Source organism: Aspergillus pseudoviridinutans (genome assembly GCF_018340605.1).
Source record: "Aspergillus pseudoviridinutans IFM 55266 DNA, scaffold_4, whole genome shotgun sequence".
Taxonomy (NCBI): domain Eukaryota; kingdom Fungi; phylum Ascomycota; class Eurotiomycetes; order Eurotiales; family Aspergillaceae; genus Aspergillus; species Aspergillus pseudoviridinutans.
The window spans coordinates 1,003,017-1,022,371 of record NW_025091284.1 but is presented as its reverse complement, the minus strand read 5'-3'; the positions used below and the strand labels follow the sequence as shown (position 1 = coordinate 1,022,371).

At 48.3% G+C, this 19,355-nt stretch overlaps 5 protein-coding genes across 5 annotated transcripts; 2 read left to right on the top strand and 3 right to left on the bottom strand.

Annotated features, from left to right (window-relative positions):
* Positions 1–712: 712 nt before the first annotated feature.
* Asppvi_005800 (uncharacterized protein) lies at positions 713–2,425 on the top strand (the record flags this gene model as incomplete). The annotated part of the gene is made up of 1 exon (XM_043301713.1): positions 713–2,425. The coding sequence occupies one exon, from the start codon at positions 713–715 to the stop codon at positions 2,423–2,425; it is 1,713 nt and encodes a 570-aa protein (XP_043157648.1).
* A 2,243-nt stretch (positions 2,426–4,668) lies between these two features.
* Positions 4,669–6,546, bottom strand: Asppvi_005799 (uncharacterized protein; the record flags this gene model as incomplete). Its single annotated transcript, XM_043301712.1, has 1 exon — positions 4,669–6,546. One exon carries the CDS (start codon positions 6,544–6,546, stop codon positions 4,669–4,671), a length of 1,878 nt encoding a protein of 625 aa, XP_043157647.1.
* Positions 6,547–8,701: 2,155 nt separating this feature from the next.
* Positions 8,702–9,864, bottom strand: Asppvi_005798 (uncharacterized protein; the record flags this gene model as incomplete). The annotated part of the gene is made up of 2 exons (XM_043301711.1): positions 8,702–8,991; positions 9,195–9,864. The coding sequence occupies 2 exons, from the start codon at positions 9,862–9,864 to the stop codon at positions 8,702–8,704; spliced, it is 960 nt and encodes a 319-aa protein (XP_043157646.1).
* A 3,505-nt stretch (positions 9,865–13,369) lies between these two features.
* On the bottom strand, positions 13,370–14,222 carry csnB (glycosyl hydrolase family 75 chitosanase csnB; the record flags this gene model as incomplete). Its single annotated transcript, XM_043301710.1, has 3 exons — positions 13,370–13,627; positions 13,701–14,063; positions 14,127–14,222. 3 exons carry the CDS (start codon positions 14,220–14,222, stop codon positions 13,370–13,372), a joined length of 717 nt encoding a protein of 238 aa, XP_043157645.1.
* Positions 14,223–16,072: 1,850 nt separating this feature from the next.
* Positions 16,073–17,086, top strand: Asppvi_005796 (uncharacterized protein; the record flags this gene model as incomplete). The annotated part of the gene is made up of 1 exon (XM_043301709.1): positions 16,073–17,086. The coding sequence occupies one exon, from the start codon at positions 16,073–16,075 to the stop codon at positions 17,084–17,086; it is 1,014 nt and encodes a 337-aa protein (XP_043157644.1).
* Positions 17,087–19,355: the final 2,269 nt, after the last annotated feature.

Genomic DNA, 19,355 nt, shown 5'->3' with positions numbered 1-19,355 from the left:
ATACTTTGATCGGGATGTTCTGGAACATCATTGATTTACCGGGGGATTCCCCACTCGCAGCAGCAAACCCCTTGTGGAAATATCAGCCGTAGCGGCAACCTTGCCATCCAATAAATGTATCATCGTCGTCTTAGTGTCTAACAAAGTTCTGAGTTGGCACGAACGTGTGATTGGGAACAGGTTCGGTCCGAACCTAGTAGCTGACCCACTCCCTCGATGGCTGTGGTCTAGGCTCAACAGCACTATTATGCCCCGACGAATCTCTGCATGGCAAGGCCCCGAATCGATCCGGCGTACGACGCCATTGGTTTTGGCATGTCCGGCTGATTCAACTACGCACAGTCTAACGTCAATCCGCCGCTAATGGGCGGAATGGGCGGAATGGGCCAGCTCCAAGCACATGATAGCATTGGCTATTGCTTGACGGCTGCGATGTGGTGATATTCCCTAGATTGTCGCCGTACATGATGAGTCCCAGCTCGGACAAGCACTTCGGAAATAAATTGATGCTCTGCTCTCACTGGAGCTGTCGGGGCTACGGTTCGACCAATATAAGAACCTAGAAGTGGCATCACATCAATCTGCTTGCGTCTGGTTTTGGACAGCCCACTTAGTATCTGCCATCTAGTATATGCTTCCTCTTGCATACAACTCATTACTTATCTGCGTTTAATCATTGCCCGCCGAAGTTTGACATAACCTGTATCAAAAAATGTCGAACCTTACCTCAATTACCCCTGAGGTGATCCCATACTCCAGTACGGATATACAACAGACCATCAAAATATTCAGAGAAAAGAAAATCCCCGTCTACGAGCGGGGAGAAGATGACTATGAACGTCATATCGCGACCGCCAACACCCTCTATCGGTTTTCCACCCCCCCATGCGTGGTTCAGCCCAGGTGCGCGTGCGATGTTCGAGAAGTCATCCGGGCCGCAAGACCAAGGAAAATCCCAATCACAATCAAGAACGGCGGGCACTCCTACTCGGGCGCCTCCACGACGAACATCGGGATCTTGATGGAACTCAGCCTAATGAACGAGGTGGCCCTCAACGTGGACTCCAAGAGCGCTACGGTCAAGGGTGGCGCGCTCTGGTTTCATGTGTACAAGGAACTGGTCAGCAAGCATCTTGATGGATGGGTTATTAATGGAGGGCGCTGTCCCACCGTCGGCGTGAGCGGCTTTATGTTGGCGGGTGGTCTCTCCCCTTTTACGAGGAGCTTTGGTATGGGCTGCGACACTGTCACGCAGTTTACTATTGTAACGGCAGAGGGGACTGAGGTAACCGTGTCAGAGCGGGACGATCCCAACTCAAAGGAGGGAAAACTCTTCTGGGCCCTCCGCGGCGCTGGTAATGGGAATTTCGGCGTCGTCGTCGAGATGAAATTTTCCCTACAACAGCTGAGGTCCCCGTTTGTCGTCGCGGGGCGATATACCTGGTTTCCGGGGCGTGACGACACGGATTTGTTCCTCCCCACTATGAATAGCTTCTATACCTGGAACTGGCCGAGGGAAATGACCATCGACAGCACCTGGATTTGCGATCTCTCTAACACGCGAAGTGACCTGGCGGTCCGGTTTACAGTCTCCTACAATGGTCCCCGGCAACCGTTCAATCAGGCTATCGACAGCTGGACTCCAGAGGGTGCCACACCTCAACAGGGCCGGCTGAAGGAGCAGCTCAAACAGCGATCATTACAGGAGCCATCGTCACGCTATCTACACGAGTCGCTCGCAGCGCAGTGGATCGAGGAGACCAGAAAGGCCTTTCCAACCAACAGAGCCTACCGGATTTATACTTCCTTCGTGTTCGAGAACACCAGGGAGAAAATTGAGCCAGTCACCCGCATTATTAGAGAGTGGATGCAGATATTCAAGAGCAGATTCGCAGGCGAGTCCGGTCAGATGGATGTCGTCTGGATTCACGCTGGAGGGGCAGCAAACGACAGGCGTCGTGAAGATATGGCTTTCCGCTGGCGCAGGTCCACCTACTTCACATATATCATGATTGAGTGGAATGAGAAGTGGCTCGAGCAGCCCATGCGGAAGTTTCTCGGCGAGTTCAAGCCTAACTTAAGCCCATACGGTATGGTCAGATGGGCCACCATCATGAATTTCCCCGACGACACACTCCGGCCAGACGCCCATGAACAGGCATATTACGGAAAGAATCGCGGCAAGTTACGCGAGACCAAGGAGATTTGGGACCCAACCAACTATTTCAATTGGTCGCAGGGTATTCGGTTGCCGGCCGAGGCAAGGCGGCGAGGCGCAACAGATCAGGATAACAGCAGTCTCAGGCAAGAGCAGGTTTTGATCGCGGAGGAGGCCCTGACCGATGTCCTGGCCCTACAGCAGTGGATGTCCTTCAGCCCTCCCACCCCGACTGGGCTTTATGACAGTGTAGTTTGGGGATTTTAGCAGACGATAGCAGCTCTATATGAGTTTTACATCCGATTCCCGTGAAATGACCCGTGTCCACTATTCTAACCTGCTATAGGCATGCACCGGAGTAAGCTCCACGTACTATCCATGACATATTCATCAATAAATCAAACTAGATTCCGCGTTGAAGGTTAACTAGTTACTGACCCAATTGGCGTCGAGACCACCTTTTGTGGTAGGATCCGCAGAGTTTCACCGTAGCTAAGGAAAAGGACGCCTCCAAATTGTAGGAATACATGGAATATAACTTGGAAAAAGGCTCCCTTATCTACCTATTGCCGATAACACAAACTAGCCAGAATGCACGGACAATTCTGAAGCCCAACTGATTGCTACCTGTTTTGCGCGTATTGTGGTCGTATGTACTGGCATTATGCTACAGAGTCATCTATATGGTCAACAATCTCCACTTACGAATTGTAAATCTCATCAGGCAAGGGAAGGATCCCAAGACAAAAGCATACGACAGCAGGGACTCGGCGGTGATCACCATAATCGGCCAGCCAGTGGCTGGAACGCGGTCAAAACCCGGGTGGGTGCACTCGCGGGGGTAATGCTGCTTGAAAAAGGCGGTGATTAGCGTGGGTGCAGTTTAGAGAGTGGTGCTGACAGGAGAATACATCACCTCCAGTAGGCCTTGCWTGTGATAGAACACAACTGAGGGGGAATGATCCCCCAAGCACTAGATCAGCTGCCTTGGTTGGAGGAATGAATAAAGGGCGAAATCGCGCCGGGACATGATTGTCCCACCTCCAGGCGGTGACGTAGTTTTACGAAAGATTTCAGGAAGCCGGGCTAAGTTCTTGCTATCCAGATCCCGGAGCAATGGCGTTCCAAATTGAATGTCATTAATGTTTATCTTAGCTGTGCCTAGGTATTACAGGCGCCGCTCCGTTGCCAGCTGGACTTCTTGCTCAGCGAATAGGGTTCGCCGCATTGCGGAAATGGAGTTCAAAACAACTGTCGATAACTACGTAATGAGAAGTTGGCATGAAGTTGGCTCCCTGATGAAAGATATGGGCCTTGGGGGTGCCCCTCCACTGCGGCTGCGTTGCTTAACGCTCTTTCCCGTGTCTAAGCACCCCCGCAGCGACCATCAACAATTGCAGCGGCTTAATTTCGGACGGATATAAGCGCCTCCCATCACATGGATTCCATTTTATTCAGATTTGAATCCGTTCACTTCTATCATGCGGCCGGTAACTCAGTATAGTGGATGGACTTCCTCTTCTCACCGAGCCCTCGACCGATATTCAGAAAGTGGTATCATTATCGCCTGGGCCTAAGTCCAAGCTCAATGAGGGCCCCCGTCTTACTACACGCCTAGCCAAAAGAAAACCTCCCCCGTCGCCCGCGGAGCGCAGTCGAAAGAGCATCCGCGGCCAAGCACGACGGGCCCTAGCTTTTCCGAATATCAGCAAGGGAGAGAGTACCGCGGGTCCAGATATTAGTGTATGGAAGGAGTCTCCATAGGATACATTCGAGGAAATCTTCAAGTATGATCTGGCTGGCACGGTCGACGTATGCGTGAGGCTCCCCAGTCGCTGTGCTGCCTGGGAAGTGCGCCAGGTCCCCAGCAAGCATGCAGACAGAATCCTCGTGATCCTCTTGTCTAACTCGCCATGAAAATGTGGTCTCAGTTGTGGAATGTTCCCATACCTCCAATTCCCTATACACCCTTGATAAGCACGACCCTCTTAGCTTGGACCATTTCGTTGCACAAAGCGTTCCCAGATCAACGGCAGCTGGCTGCTATTGAATTTATTCCGCGACGACGTCTGCCAGCATGTTAGAGGAACTAAAAAAGGTTAATGCTTCTTCCCACTTTGGTTCTGAAACCCATGTGCTTTGTAGCAGCGGCTCTTGACAGAAATACAGCTGGGCTCCTGGGGATCTAATTGGTCTTGCATGGTTTGCCTGATTTCCGCACGCACCTTCCGCTCGTACACGCCTCCGTCGGATAAATAGAAAGAAGACAGACGTTACTGTCAATTTAATGGGCACACTGTTGTAGAAACAAATAGATGTTTTATATCAATAATACCGCCGTGCTGTGCAATGCAGATGGAAGCATTAATCTAGAAAAGTCCATAAAAGCCCCCGTTTCAGAAAATAAAGTCATTGATAAAATCACTATAAAAATACAGTACATTATTCGAAATGATCATTTGAGGACTGCCTAGAATGCTCTTCTATATCGATCCCCAGGAGTAACACTGTTAATAGATAAATATATCCTCATAGGACAGATGGTCTCCTAATCCGGCCTCCACCCATTCCGTCTCAGTCACGTCACATATACCCACACGTCGAAAGGCTCCAGGGGTCTTTTCTTCAATCAGTAGTAGCCTGAAAGTTGGCTCTACGTCTAAGTTTCCGTCCACCATCACGAAGAGAGCCTTTATTTGTCTGCCAGGGCTTGCTTCATAATCTGATGATAGCGTGACACCAAGCTTCAGTTTGCCTTTCGACAGTTCAGGCGCCCATGAAGCATTCGACGAAGGGGAAACTGGGACAGTCAGAATGGCAGTGCCTGGAAAATCGTCGCCTCTCCGCAGGAACTCTAGCATGACTGTGGGAGCTCGGAATGCCGCTATCGCGGTGTTGATCTCCTCTCCAGCTGAAGGACGTCGGAATGCCTTAGAATTGTCCCCCCCAGTTCGGTCGATAGGGCACCATCTCAATGGCCCTGCTTTATTTTCGTTATCTGCCACTAGCCGGTAGAATGTAAGTGCGAAGAAAGTGTCCGGGAGGGAAGGATACACATCTTCCGATGCTTTCCAGGCAAGCCAACTCCAGCTGGGGACCCCTTGCCGCTCCAGCACGGGTCTCATGCCCTCATAAACTTCAAAGCATAGTGCTTCTGCGAACCTATCGTGCGGGAGGCCGTAGATTAATTGTTCATGATGGTTTATGATATGAGGGGAAGACGAAAACGACCGAAAGGCTTTCAGATTATCGGCAGCTTGGAAGGATTCGCGCTTCGAATAGCTATTCACCGCCTCCACATAGGCCGCAAAAGAATCTCCCTGTGCTGGCTCGTAATAGTCCCTCAGCCAGTATAGACTGTGTACTGGTCGTTGTTGTACGTTCTTAATAAAGTCACCGTTGTACCCCTCCAACCAAGTGGCCTCGGCCCAGAGACTTTGCTGGCATCGAAAGAAGACCTGTTCTTCTGAGAAGATGAGAATTCTCCGTGGTTTAATGGCTTCTTCAAACGTCCACCGCCGAAAGCTCCACGGGCATTCGTGCATGCTATCATGAAACGACTTCTTTGCAGCGGCCAGCGTCAATCCATTATAATTCTCCCGAACCTGAGGTTTCCGTCCTGGAGAGTTTACACCGAATAGACCGCATTCCGCATTCTCTCCAGTGGCCACCAGAGTAACGTAACTGTTACTGTAAACCTCAGCGTGTGGCTTCTGTTTCAATCTGTTTTCATTCGTGGCCGTGGAAGCCCCTCGATATACACATAAAGTATCTACCCAGAGATACTCGAGCCCCAACGCTTTAGTCACACTAATTGCGTCTCTGATGGTCTGAGGAACTTCAAGGTTCGTTCCTGATAGAAACCCATTGCTCCGCAATCTAAAAGCATTTCCCTCATCAAAAAAGAAACGGTAATTAGCCCCGTGGCAGAAGCTGAGAGCTGCGTAGCAGCATTCAGTCGGCGCGGTCTCCAACACTCCTAACTGGACATTGACCATCCATAAATGCGAACCAACCGCCCTGGGTGGGGTACCACATCGAGGGTGATTGTTATCACATGTGCTAAGCCACTGCTTAATGCGTTCGGTATCCACTCGCGGAGTAATAGGTCTMTCATAAAAAAGACAATCATCACTGGAAGAGTCCAGATCCTGTAGTCGCACGATGTCTGCTTCGCAGACAGTGTTGAGCCATTTGCCGGTTGCACCTATCCAAGCGAACTCTCTTGGTACTCGTTGAAAAGCGGAATTTGTTGATACGTTGAGGTGCTTCACTTGATGGACTCGAATACTTTCTTCGATATGCGTCGTCGTGTACTCGACAAGTAGCTCGTGAGAATAATAGATCTTTGTCTCATCATTCAGAATGTCAGCGCGGTCACCGCTCATAAGTGCCTGAAACACTATTCGACATAAGGGACAATTTGTTGCGCGACGGATGGCTCCAAAACCTCGATTAGCAAATGTGCACCATCGTCCCAAGGCGCTACTCTCATCTTCTATGGGAGTGGAGTCCCAGAATTCGTTATCTTGTAGAATTTGTAAACACAGTTCCTCGCATGGCTGCTCCATCTTGCATAAAACTTCAGACAAATACAAACAGAGGGACACACCGTCTCGATAGAGGAAGGCGACAGCAGGACTATTCCTGGAGAAAAGAAATGTAGAAGTTCGGGCAGTTGGGAGTGGGCAAGGGCGGTATAAGAGTACCTGAGGCCGCATGGCTGGCTTTCCCTAGAGGAGGCGCAGCATCAGTGCCAGTTTGCCCGTCTGCAACTTACTGCTACCTACACTGTTTCCCTGTATGTCGGAAGTTTGCCCACACGTTACCTGGTTGCTCAGCAGAGGCCTATTGGTCGATACGTGCCACGAGGAGGGTGGTATGACCATCTATGTGGCGGTGTTTCTGCCCAACAGCATTGGTAGGACACTCTTCCGGTATTATGCGACAAATCATGACTGCCTGACCGAGTATGTAGTTAACCAATGAGGCTGAGCTCAACAATTCCAACTCTGGTCCGTCGGCCAAAAGAGAGAGATCATTATGTGCATACAAGAATCAGACTGCTAACTTATATGCAGCATGCTCATGAGGCTATTTCTGTCTTAATCATAGTACTGCGTTGCCGGGATTAATACGCAAGCATTGCGATATATATTCTGCCCAATGCCAATAGCTCCTGCTCCCAAAAGAAACCAAGTATTGCACCGGATTCCAGCCGCAATAATCAAGAGCATAACCCAAAAGATAGACAAGACGACCAGAGATGGTTTTGTTGTCAACGATTCCAAGCTTAGCATATCAACAGGACCGGTCGCGAGACTCTCAAGGTCCAACCCCTTGCCTGTACCGAGGATGACAATTGCATGCTGTGAGCCGTTCCCGCGCATGAGAAGCCGACTAAAACAAAATGCGACTGGGCTACTTAAGGCCCATTCAACTGGGCAATGGCGCGACATACAGCATCCCCGCCTAGAAGCAGAAGAACTGAGAAAATGTCAGTTAACTGTGCTCAAATAACTGTAGCGGTTTGGTTGAAGTTGACCGCGCGGTTTGTAAGGGGCATAGAGGATGACATGGATGCCTGAGAGAACACAGCGGTATGTGACAGAACTTGAAAAGACCTAAGTTCACATCAGTGCAACAGGGGTTTATTAATTATCACTCAATATGCATTAGTTGCTTGGCTGGCTTGACAACGGACTGACATCTCTCAGGTCAGTCATAGCCCTGTGTACCTACGTAGCCTTGCCTGGCATAGCCTCAAGGAGGAACCCGGCCGCCTACCAGCCCTCAGCACTTGTGGATCGCAACCTCACCCTGTCAGAGAATGTGCGGTTGTCAAATTTTGGCCACGGCTGAGCCGCAAACCCCGAGCAGGGTTGATGACGTGGCAGCAGCACGTTCTTGTTGGCTATCCCACCCTCAAGAACCCTAACCAAGAGCTGCCCTGCCCTCAGCCACACGAGACCAATCACGCTCAGCTCCTATTGTCTTCCCCGTGCCCTAGCTAACCACCTAATGACGATAAGAATCGACCTGGTCAGCGCGGGGTTTCCACGCGGCCCCGTCCTTGGGGTGGCCGTTCATACTCCATATATTCTCACGTGTATCCGCTTGACGCCCGACGAATGAATATCAGCTTCACAAGTGGACCATCTAATTCAAGCGTCAGGCTCTGTTCACGAGGAATTGGTGGTACCATACTATGGAAATCCGAGTTTTGAGAAGTTTTGGTTGGCCAACCCCGTCAGAGTTCATATTGAATCCAGGTCTGCGCCACTGAACGTTGAAGTGGTTGTCTATCACCAGGACGGCAGCATCGCCAAACTGAAGGGGCTGCATGACCTTACGGCTTTCTACCAAGCGTGGACATTCTTTGGACTGCTGCGGACCTTCTTCGAAACTMAACCACTTGAAGCAGATATAAAAGGTTATTTCATAGTGCGAAGGGAAAGCGGATGCTTCGTTACAACACGGAATCTTCTACGATTCCTTGCTGTCTGTCGATTCTCACACGAATGCATTAGCAAAAAGCCCGACTTATCGTGCGTCGCCGATCACCATAAGGCAACAGAAAAGCTCAGAGATTTCTATTATGAGATCATCCAGGATACCACCGAATGTCATTCTGGCATGAGGGAGTCGAGGCTGGAAGACATGCGTGTTCCATCCAACTTCAATGTCATGCCAATACTCCTCACCGTAGGCCTCGTTTGATACTTCTCCGGTCCATTCCAAATTCATCTTTTCAGAGAGGTGCGTATACCAATCCACAATCTCCATCGCTTTCCCGACAATCAACGCGAGATACTCGCGCCATTTGACGAGTGCTTAGGCCCCAAAATTCTTAAGCTGTTTGCGGAAGAATTTATTATTACACAGAAAAGAGGTTACCATCTCAGAAGAATGATGCCACAAGTACAAGTCTACTAGCTTCTGCTCAGAATGGGAACGTGAGACCTCTTTGACTCTCCTAAAACATGAAATAAGACATTACATCGCCATGCTTATATATACCCTTAACCCCCCTTACTCCTTCTGTGCTGACTCTCAATAATTGCAAATGCGGTCAAACAAACCATTATCTCCCATTTCTTAGCCTCTTCGTCAAGATGTGCACTGTGATCTTGTCCACTCTTTGCCATGTTTGCAATGAACAAGCTGCCGGCCTTCATCGTCCAAGAGCTGCTTCCTACCCACTTTGCCAGGAGCTGTCCATCCTCTTTATCAAGGCCTCCAGCGCGGAGTTCCATGCTCTTCAGCCTCCCTAGTACACCATATGATTTTCGGTATGTGTACGTCATTCTCTGTGCGCCAGTTTCGAAATCAAAATGGTATACTTTGTGACCATACTTCTCTGGCCGTTCCAATTTCTCCCATACCATTGGCTTGCCCTCTATCTCTCTGGCTGGATCGCCAAGTCCAATAGTGCAGCCGCGAAGGTGCATTTTCACAACCCCAAGAACTTCTCCATCCTTAGAGTCTCCTTGGTGAAGTAGGAGGTCAAATTTGTTCTTCGAGAGAGTCTCGTGGGTCTCAATGAAGTACACAGAGTCGGCCTGAGGACCGGGCCTTACAATGCGGTACTTCTGAAACTCCGCTTTTGACACAAGCTCGTTGGAAAGCCCTTGGCCAAGATTCGCGGCCGCCGTAATGTCCGGTGCGGGGGTGTCAGAGTCTCTCGGTGATGTAGTTGTTGACATTATGAAAGAGGAGCATAATAGGAGCGCACAGAAGTAAGGCTGCTGTTTCTGTAAATGAGGTGGATAGAACGCATGGAGAGAATGAAGCCAGAGAGCCTCTGCGGTCCCTCCATTATATACACTACTCTGTGGACTACCACGTGGGCGTGGAGGTGGGGCTTCGAAAAGGGATGGGCTAAACTACATATGGTCAAAATCCGCGAAGGCTGCGTTCCATCAAGGTGCGAGGCCCACATCCACTTAAAAGGTAAGCTTTATCTGTGCAGCCTGCCGATCAGGCCCCGTATGCTTCCAACATTCGCATATATCCATCATACCCAAAGTTGCGGCCATTTGAGTTATGCATTGTGGAGATACAAAAATGGTCACTATGCCAAATCCCCTAAGCCAATCCAACAAGTATATAACGGCATGGGTAGCAGCCAATAAGACGCCATGCTAGATAAGAGGCATTCTAGCTTACCTACCTGCCTAGGTAATAATAATGTCTACATCCTATGGAGGGTGGGTGCCTATGATGTTATTATTACCAGCGTCTATCGGATACTTTCTGCTGCCACTGCAGCTACTTAAATATTCCTAGCCTCACCCCGCTCCGTTCGAGCATGTATCAACTTTAGAGTTATCAAAGTCGACGCCACATCTCAGCTGCGCATGTTGAAAACGGCCAATCATTGAATAAAGGGGAGTCGTTTTTCCTCAGTGCAGACTACCCAACAGGGAATATCCGCTTCAGCCTCCAACTATGGCAGGTTTACTGTATGTTGATCCTATGTACACTATTAAACCATAGTTGCGATTCAGGATTGCCATTCAAGACGTGGATGAGGCTCGCTTTGATCCGGCCGCTGAAGATACCTGTGATGAGACGTACACAATGTCAAGCAGAACCCTCTGAACAAGGTTATAATCTAAAGCCATGAAATGGCTACAAGATTGGCTTATTTTCCCTCCGTAGTCCCGCCTTAGGGTCTTCCTTCGCTTCCTCGCAACTGGTATCATCAAATAGTCTGTATGCAAGGCTTTATTGCGACATCTCGTCCATTATGCTGACACTGGGCGACTGATGCAATGACCTTCGGATGAGACTCAACTTTGGGGAAAGTTGAAGTTGGTTTTGCTGGTTAAGTAAAGAATATACATACACATACACACACACACACACACACACACACACAAGCTGGGGTAATTCGATGCGGTTTACTCTAGTAGACGGCGAAAGATTTGACAAAAAGACTAGTTAGATTGGTCACAAACGACAGCGCATCTGGCTATTTAACCTCTGAGCCTATATCTAAGAAACGAGGTTAATTCAATTCTTGATGGATCATAAGAAAGAGAAAAAGTTGCTTCCGTCGTAGAAGGCTCTGCGCTCTGGACAGTAGACAATCATTCTTTGAAGCTTAGAGATGATATGTGTCTCAAACATAAGAACCAACTAGTCAAATCAGTTAATGAATTATCGCCAGTTTCAGTATGAAATGTCTAGAATTCAAGAGTCAATACATGTTGATTTATGTCAGCAGAGTGTGAAGTACGGATTTGACCGGAACGAGGCGCGACAATGACATCGGTGCCAGTGAAGACTGACTCCCTCAGGTAAACATCAATGTGAAGGAATGCAGGAGAGCCAACCAAAAGCCCATGAGGCCAGCGGATGAGGGATACGGAGCTCTTACCTATCAAACTGTATCAACTTTTCTGCAGCCAAGACCAAGCTATTTTTATATCCCTGTCAAGTCCTTACCTTATTCACTAATAGCCATGTTCTCTACTACAACTAGTTATTGATTACTATTCCATTTGATCTTTGATTATTACTTCTGATGAACTCTACACATGAAAAGAGAATAGGTATTGTGAATAGACTGTGTGGATGCACTGTTTAGAGAACTTATTCTATAATATAGACAGGCACTCATAAAAATTTTCCTGTAAATCCCTGAATTAAGCAAATCTCTAGATCACTTACTGATCCCTTTATGATTGATTAGTGATCTTTAATTACTTTGTTTCAGCCATTACATCTGCCCTGCGTTAGTGCTGCTGTGTTGGTGTCTTACTCTTAACACCCTGCCTCTGCAGGGGAGCTCTCTCCACTAGTCTAACTTGCCCCCAGCCCATGGAATCGATGCGTCATATGTGACTTGATCATGGATTTAATTAATTATCTATCAGTAATCGGATTACTATACCCCATTTCACGTAGTCAGTGGGATCTGCTATGAAGCAAAGCAGCTAAGCAGCAAGTTCCTCCGAGCCAATATTGAATGGGAAGCATATAAACAGGTATCTTCCTGTCTATAGACTCCATTAAGATCTTCCAGCAAATATTAACTGCAACAATCAAGTCTCAGATTGTAACATAGCCTTTTTTTTCAAAATGAGATTCACTCTTGCCATTATGTTGTCTCTTGCTGCAAGGTAAAGGACTCCATTTTTCTGTTCCTCTGATACTATGGCTCGCAACTATATCTGATTATCTCTATATACTGACAAGTAACAGCGCCTTCGCCGGCCAGAATTGCAAGTGCCAGGACCCAAGTGGAACAGGCCCACAGTACAATGACCTCACGAAGCAATGTTGCAGCGATCGTGTCGTCGCAAAGACCTGTGGTAATTTTGAGAACTACTACCCTGGCCCTAACCATCAGGTACGCCCTCTCTTTCTATGTTAGCTAATGTGCATTTATACTAAGAAGTACATTAGTGCTCTGCTAGTGGAACAAACAGCCTTGATAGTGGTGCTTTTGATTACTGTTGCCGTAGCTTGGGCGCTCCTGGAGCTTTTTGCTGGAAGTAACTGGATGGCCATGATTGCCAGCAATGATGGGAGGCAGAACTCCAGAAGAGTGTACTCTCTTTCCTCCCACCCACATACTTCTTTCCCCACAATGTACAAGCTGCTAGTGCAGCAGATGGCTAGAGAGGCATACGGGACTGTATGGGGCATCTACAAATTGTCGTCGTTACATACATAGCTATTTCGGCACGGGGTTGCCGCCAGCGGGCTTATCATCCACCCTCGCACAATTCAAAGGCTCTACCCTAACTGTGATGCTCGTTATCGAAATAGAGACTGAGCGTAGTGACAGCAGTGTTATCTCACTTCTGGACATTAACCAACCCTTCCAGTCATTAATCAGATGTTGTAGCTATAGGCCAGGGGGTTGCTGCCAACTAGGAACGTGGTTTGCAGACACCTACTTTGATGGCCTCTAATGGCGAAGTGCTCTTTGGGAGCATGAACCTGTTATTATACTCATTTCAGTTTGCGCACGGCGGATGTAACAATAACCTTGTGAGGTTGATGGTCTTCAGAGACATTTTACAAGCCATGCAATAATGGAGCATCCTCAAACCGGCACTGCCGATAGAAAAGTATAGGCTACTAATATTCTTCTATACTGACTACTCCTAGGTACTGTGCCTCCGATTGTACGTACGAAAATATATTGCCAACAGCCAAACCCCGTACCTCGGCTGTCTTTGGTCTGATTTGTCTCTATGCCTTCAGACCAGCAACCAGCTTGTCGCCAATCGACTTGATACTGTCCTCAAATTCTTTCGCATTCTTTGCCTTCCACTTGGCAGCCGCTCCAGGCACGGCATCCTTGCTGGTAAAGCCGATAAAGAGGACATCATTGGGATCGTGACCATGGTCGCCATCGAGATGCTCGTTGGGGAAGCAAAGATCACCCAAAGAAATGGAGGCTTCGCCGGTAGAAACGCCGCCGTTCGTGTCACCCCAGATTCCGTAATGCTGTGTAATGCGTTCGATATTAGCTACGGAGACGGACAGGACGCCCACAATGCAGTATAGATGAGAGACGTACCAGTTGGCCATTGCACACGACAGCCATGACACTCAATGGCTGCATTCCCTGTGACTGGGGCGAGAACTTGGGAGAGTGTTCCTCATTTCCGAACACCACGTAGGGGTGGACATTGGCGTTAAGGTCGGAGATGCCGAACTTCTGCACGTCAGACTTAAAGGCGGTCTGGCCCTGGCCGGATGGGTCGTTGGCGCACTTGCCGGCGGAGTTGTTGGCCCCGTCGCAGTCGATGTCCATATTGGTGTAACCCTTGGCGGAGGAGATGAAAATGGCGCCCGAGATGTCGCCGCAGTACTCGAAAGACTTGCCCTGGCTGGGATCACCATTGGTGAACCCTTTTGCCAGTACCTTGGAACATTTTCCCTGGAGGTGCAAAGAAAGAGATGTTAGCAGGTTGACTGAAAACCTTGGGCTGCGCAGATATACCTTGTGCTTGTCATAGATCTGTTTCAGGTTGTTGGGCAGATCATAAGCAGTGGCACCAGTGACCAAAGCCACAGTAAGAATTTCGGAGAGACGCATTGTGCCGGATTGATGTCAAGAAGAGCAATTGCCTTGATATTCAAGAGAGCCTGGCCTTGTCGGTTCGTCTACCTTGTAGACAGACATCATACTCCTTATATACTCAAAATGAAGCGCCGGGGATACCTGATAGTTTGGCGTGTATTTTCGGCCCCAGCTTGATCGAGGTCGCATGACCGAGTGATTCTCTCTTAGATTGTAAAGATCCTCACACCTCGTTACACAAGCCGGCGAATCCGGAAAATCCGGGGATGTTGACACGGGGCATTTGGATCTAGCCATCAGGGTCCAGCCAAGTGTGGATATTTGTAAGATCAGGCCATAGGACGAATTTGATCTCCCCACCGGGATGGACCCGCTGATGCTGCAAGGACTATGCATGTTTCGTCTGAAGACCCTGCGATTTGCAGTCTGAAGATTTTCTCAAACTATGCATAAGTACATACCCCGTGAATGTAACCATGGGGCCAAAACTATACCTGATGTTTTGATCGACAGGGAGCTTCCCCCTTTTAATTTTGGATTTCTCCATAATCACAGTCTTGTGGCCAAGCTACGACATACCAGTGACATCTCTTCCCAGATTATGCATAGTAGAGCAAAGTGGACCAGGTAGGTATACCTCGGCTCATAAACGGCAATTGCATTGGCCAATAGACTTTCAAGAATTTGCACCCTTGACAGCTCCTTAGTAGTCATGAGTGCGCGACATTGAATATGGAGAATCCCCACGGCGTACAGCCCAACCAAAATATCATTCGATATGATGCCCTTGAGGGGTTTCCATTGGCAGAATGGTACGAGTGTTGCTCTCCCGTCAATGCTCATGGATCCTATAGCTCGTTCGCAACTGGGCCAAGAAGGATTGTCAGTCAAGTCATTAGTCGGCTCGAGCCGATCCTAGCCGTCTATTTCTCGCGCCGCCAAGCGGTATGCCGATCACAGTGTTGTCTCTGGACCCTCCATAGAAACCGAAAGAGCAAACTATGCAGCTAGTGGAGAAATTGAAATTCGAAACAGTTCCGCCTGATTTTTGGGGGCTGAATCAATCCCCTTCACATGATACCAGGACCAGCTTTATTGCCCCTCTCGTAGACAAGCAGACCATCAGTCTGGGAGCGTCTCAATTATGCATCGTCTGCCATGACATCTAAGACGGACAGAAAATCCCCATCCGCGGGCGACCATTCTCTTTGGAACTCAGGATGATGATGCAGAAATTTCGTTGTTCAAAACGATGTTCCTGTCCTTTGTAGAAGGGGTATATGATGAGCATAGATTTATAGATATTAGGGGGGATCAGAGTAGGTATACAATCTGAATTTAATGCTATTCAAAATCAAACCTTTACCTTAGTAGTTAGTTTTCGCGGTCGGAGAGGGTTGAAAATTAGGGTGGTAGTGGTATGTTAGAATATAGTATAGGCATGGTATATGCTAAACAGGTGTCATAAACCTTTTTTTCTGAAATTATTCATGGTTCGACACCTGCTGACCTCCTTTCCTTTATAGTATTCAGGAGTATTGCTTCGGGGGTAGGCTGCACGCAGATATTAATGATGTATTAGGGGGGGAGGTAGGGGGGCGGTTAGTAGCTTCTATAGTTGACTACTTAGTTAGCAATCATTAAAACACCATGGATATACTTCAAACCGTTGGAAATAGCTATGTAGGCTTGTAGGGAGAAAAAGTGTAGAGTTGCGCGAAATTTGATTCGAAATCGCGCCAAGAACTGACACCAATTTTGAATACGCTAGCTGTGTTGCTCTCCCTGACCTACACTCTCAACGTCACTCCTGCTTTCTATTATTGTCCACAGGACACCAGCTAAAGTCTTTCCCACAATTGACCATGGCGGGCGGCATACAATCATCTGATACAGACCCTGCTGAGGTTATGCGTCTGGCCGTGGAACAATTTCGAGCCAAAATGGAGTCCTCCAATCGGCGATTTTTGCAAGACCGTATCGACGAGATCGAAGCCATGGGTCTCTCTACTGAAGAGGAGAAATTAACAGAGATGCGCTTATACTGGCCGAATTTAGGCGCCAAAGGTGAGGAAAGCTGGAATGATGGGGCCCCTCTAGGTCCTGTTCGACAATCTCGCGAGACGAGAAATGCTACACGGCTAGAAGATGTCAAAACTATCTATCATGAGCACATGGACGGAATCATCCCGCCAACCTTAATAACTGATGAATGGCGGCAGATGTACTTAGAGGTTTTGAAGGAGGTATGCAACGATGCGATGGCACAGAATCAAGAGGGCGAGGACGAGGATGAGGACTTCGACATCCCGATGTGCCGCGAACTAGGGCACTTCATCAAATACGCTAATGGCGTCCAAGATCCAGATTTCCGCTGCTCAGGTATCTCTCCATTTGCACCAGTCCCTCCTGTCGGGAGGAAGGAGTATGCCTTCCCAGAGAGCGCGGCTGTGCTTGCGCGGCCTACTCCCGAAGTATCAACCTCCCGGGAGATATTGAAAGAATACCTACAAGAGAGCATCCTTGACGAGACATTTATTCAAGGCACTGTGGATGAAGACTTGGAAGTCAAGGTTGGATTTCAAACTGGCCTTGGCAGTCGCGCAGAACACGACGAATGGTACAGCGCCTATCTATACTGTCGTCGGTGTGATGATGACTCTGACCCATCCCTCAAAGACTGGGCCTGGCGTGTTTCCTTCTTCCGGGCTGATGTTGGAAACCCAACTACACTTTACGGGCGGTATCCACGATTTGATTCTATTCCTGAGTTCTTGGATTGGTATAGCAGCTGGCTGGATTACGTGGATATGAATGAGGTCCGAAGGAACGCACGGTGCCTCTACGGTGATGATGATTATTACTCGGACTTGGAGTAAGGAGTTGTGCTCAAATTTTGTTCATCCAGTTCATCGTGTATGTGCTTTAATTTGTCGCCAAAATCATGGACGCAGAAATACCCTGGTTGGTCATTAGAGTTGTCAAGCTGCTCCGACGATGCCTGACTTGTCGACCATGTGCATCAATGCGACACCGCGCATAAAGTGGCATTCCCAGAGCTCCCTTCGCGAAAATGTGGTCCCCACGACATATGTAACTAGATAGCATAATTGGACCAAAGATGCTAAGCTGCAGAATTCCCCTCCGCCTAATCATTCACTCCGACAAGCAGAACCTTGGCGATTAGCATAGATGACTTGGCCGACTCTGAATAAGATGGAGCCGGCTATTACTGCAATAAAAAAGCGACTCCAGCCTTCGGAGTATGGTACTCCGTTGCGCAATCCTACAAGATCGGGAGATATTCTTGGGTCACCGCGTGGGTTTTCCGGAGATGATAGAGTTTATACATGGCAGTGAGAATGCCTGTGGTGAATGACAGATGTCCTCGCAGGCGCATTTCGTATATGGCGAAGCGTCCAAATGAAGGCGGTAGCCATGTCAATGGTGAGTAAGATTTTTGGACGCCTAGTGAAGATGTCAATGGGAAATAAGTTACTCAAAACTTCTCGTCATGGCAGCTGTATCATACTCAAAATCTATCTCAGTCGCCGAAATTAACTMAAATAACTTCGCATACTGTTACCAGAAGATATGCAATTATATCCATCTTTGTATATAGGTACACCCCAAATAATACTGACCAGTCTGGAAAAAAGAAACCTTTGCTGCTGTCACTAATAATGTGCATTAACTGCTTGAAGAGCCCAGGCTACAGATGGTTTCCAAGAAGGGCTCAGGCTTCTTACGATAACATCAAGCACGCGTTCACCCCAGGATGAGATCCACCAGCGTTCCCTCAGCTGATGTAGGACAACGCAGTAATGAGCCAGGATGACTAGTGAAAAAGGGTTGTGTCCCCTGAGAAGATCAATGAATGCCGCTGGGACTTCGCAAACCCAAATGAAGCTCCCTGAAACCATCTCTACTGCACCGTCTACCTTGCTAAGTAGCTTCTCCAGGCAATCAATAGCGTCAGTAAAAATCTGATAATTCTCATGTCCTGGTAAGCACGCTGCGTTTAGCATTTCATGGAGAGCCGTGATTGCCAGCTGAGACGACTTAGATAGACTTGTTTGTACCCCTTCAACCATGAGAAGACCGCCTAGCTCGCTCTTTTGGAGGCCATCTATCATGGGAGTTGAGAAGTTGATCATTTTTCGTATGAGCATGAACACTCCAATAAGCTCATCTAGCGGACTGGCCCTAGTTTGACACTGTTTGGCCACGGCCAGAGGAAAGGCAAAGGCAGAACCAATCAAAAGGCTAGACAGAGCAAAGCTTTCAACGTTTTCTGATGGTCCCAATTGATCACCAATCTTTGTAAACATCCTGATTGCTTCGCTCTGATGGTGCTCTGCATCTTCGATCAAAGCTTGTTGCTCTTTCCCTGGGCAATCACTAGAAAGAGCCAGATGAAGTGCCGAAACGGCAAAAATGCCGTGTAGTAGATACGGACAAGACAAGGCCCGTTGAGGAATAACCCTTTGCCACACCTCAGTATCTGTTTGATTTCGAGAAAGGGAATGGCAGGTTGAGGTCGTCCAATTCAGCAGCAGTCTGAGATGTTGTATATTGAACTGGGTCATGGCAATTAATGTCCTCTGACTAGGATACTGAGTCACTGTTTGGTTTACATATTGGCTTGACCCAGCTTGATCGGGCGAAGTTATCGCCTCCGGACTTGCCGTTGTCAAGTCAAGGCAGCCGTCAGATTTGGCCCAGAGCCACGGGCCAGAACTCGCATAACGACAAGTGGTCCGTCGATTCTCGCAATTAGAACATTGCGGCCGCTTCTCATCGCACTGGTTTAGCCTGATGTGAGAAAACCTATCTTTAACTTTAGACCGGAAGATGATACCTTGACACTTCGACGTTTGCACTCGGAGCAGCCGTGATGAGACTTTCGAGCCTTTTTTTGTCCAGTTATCGAAGACATAGTCCGATGAAGCAATAACCTCGAAGGTTCCACAGGGCGCCCAACCGATTTGAGCCGCTTAACAATAGTGGTGGAAGTGGTAAATGAGTTTTGATGGTTCAGGTCAAATTGCTGCAGGTTACAGGTCAGCCGACCCTTCGGAAAAGTTCGGATAAACTAAAAGTAGGTCGGAAAAACTAATAGTAGGTCAGCCGACCTACACTAAATAA